General features: G+C 60.6%; 1 protein-coding gene across 1 annotated transcript; it reads right to left on the bottom strand.

Annotated features, from left to right (window-relative positions):
* Window positions 1–621: 621 nt before the first annotated feature.
* Window positions 622–798, bottom strand: AGRP (agouti related neuropeptide; the record flags this gene model as incomplete). Its single annotated transcript, XM_009585468.1, has 1 exon — window positions 622–798. A coding segment is annotated over one exon (177 nt), but the record flags the coding sequence as incomplete, so codon positions are not given.
* Window positions 799–807: the final 9 nt, after the last annotated feature.

The raw sequence follows: 807 nt of genomic DNA, 5'->3' as shown, positions 1-807 counted from the left end.
CAGCGCCGCACTCCCCTGTGAGGCCTCCTCCGTCCCCCACGGAGCGGGTTGAAACCCACCTCAACCAAGCCCTCACCCTGCGTTAAGCCTGAGGTTTGCCTCCGGCACCCCTGAAAGTCCGGCTTTGGGTTTTTAGGGCTTTTCACATGTTTTGTCCCCTGAGCGCGCCTTGTGGTGGTGGAGGAGGTGATGTTTGGTGCTGGCTGTGTCCATACTGCAGGTACCCCCTTGGTCACTGATTCCTTGGGGCTGACAGCTTGCAGGGTCCCTGGGTGTAAAGCACCCTGGGCCACCATGAGCGGTACCGGTAGGAGAAGACAAAATGTCACCTCTTGGGGCACCCCTCTTGATGAGAGACCACTCATCTAGCCAGGAAGGGCCCTGTAGGAGCTGCTCTGGAAAAAAAAAAAATCTCATTTTTTTTACATGGAGGTGCCCTGGACTCTTGGCTGTGGTGCAGGTACCGGCACCTTGCTGCTACCCCTCTCCCCTGAGATCCCAAGCGGACGCATAGAACCATTCCCACTCGGCGATGGCTTTTGCTAACGTCTGGTTTATTAGAGCTGCAGAGGAGGAGGTGGCACGCGTGGGCAAGGAGCAGGCAGCCCCGCGGCATGGGCGCTAGTTCTTGCCGCAGGGGAAACTGGTGCTGATTTTCCTGCAGTAGCAAAAAGCGTTGAAGAAGCGGCAGTAGCAGGTGGCGCAGGGGTCGCAGCAGGGGACCTGATGCCCGAGGCAGGACTCCAGGAGGCGGACGCAGCGGCGGGGGGGGGGGGGGGCGGGGGCCGGCCGTCGGGGCTAAGGTGG

This window comes from Fulmarus glacialis, unplaced genomic scaffold (genome assembly GCF_000690835.1).
Source record: "Fulmarus glacialis isolate BGI_N327 unplaced genomic scaffold, ASM69083v1 scaffold43620, whole genome shotgun sequence".
In the NCBI taxonomy this organism is placed as follows: Eukaryota; Metazoa; Chordata; class Aves; order Procellariiformes; family Procellariidae; genus Fulmarus; species Fulmarus glacialis.
This window is presented reverse-complemented; position numbering and strand designations above follow the sequence as displayed.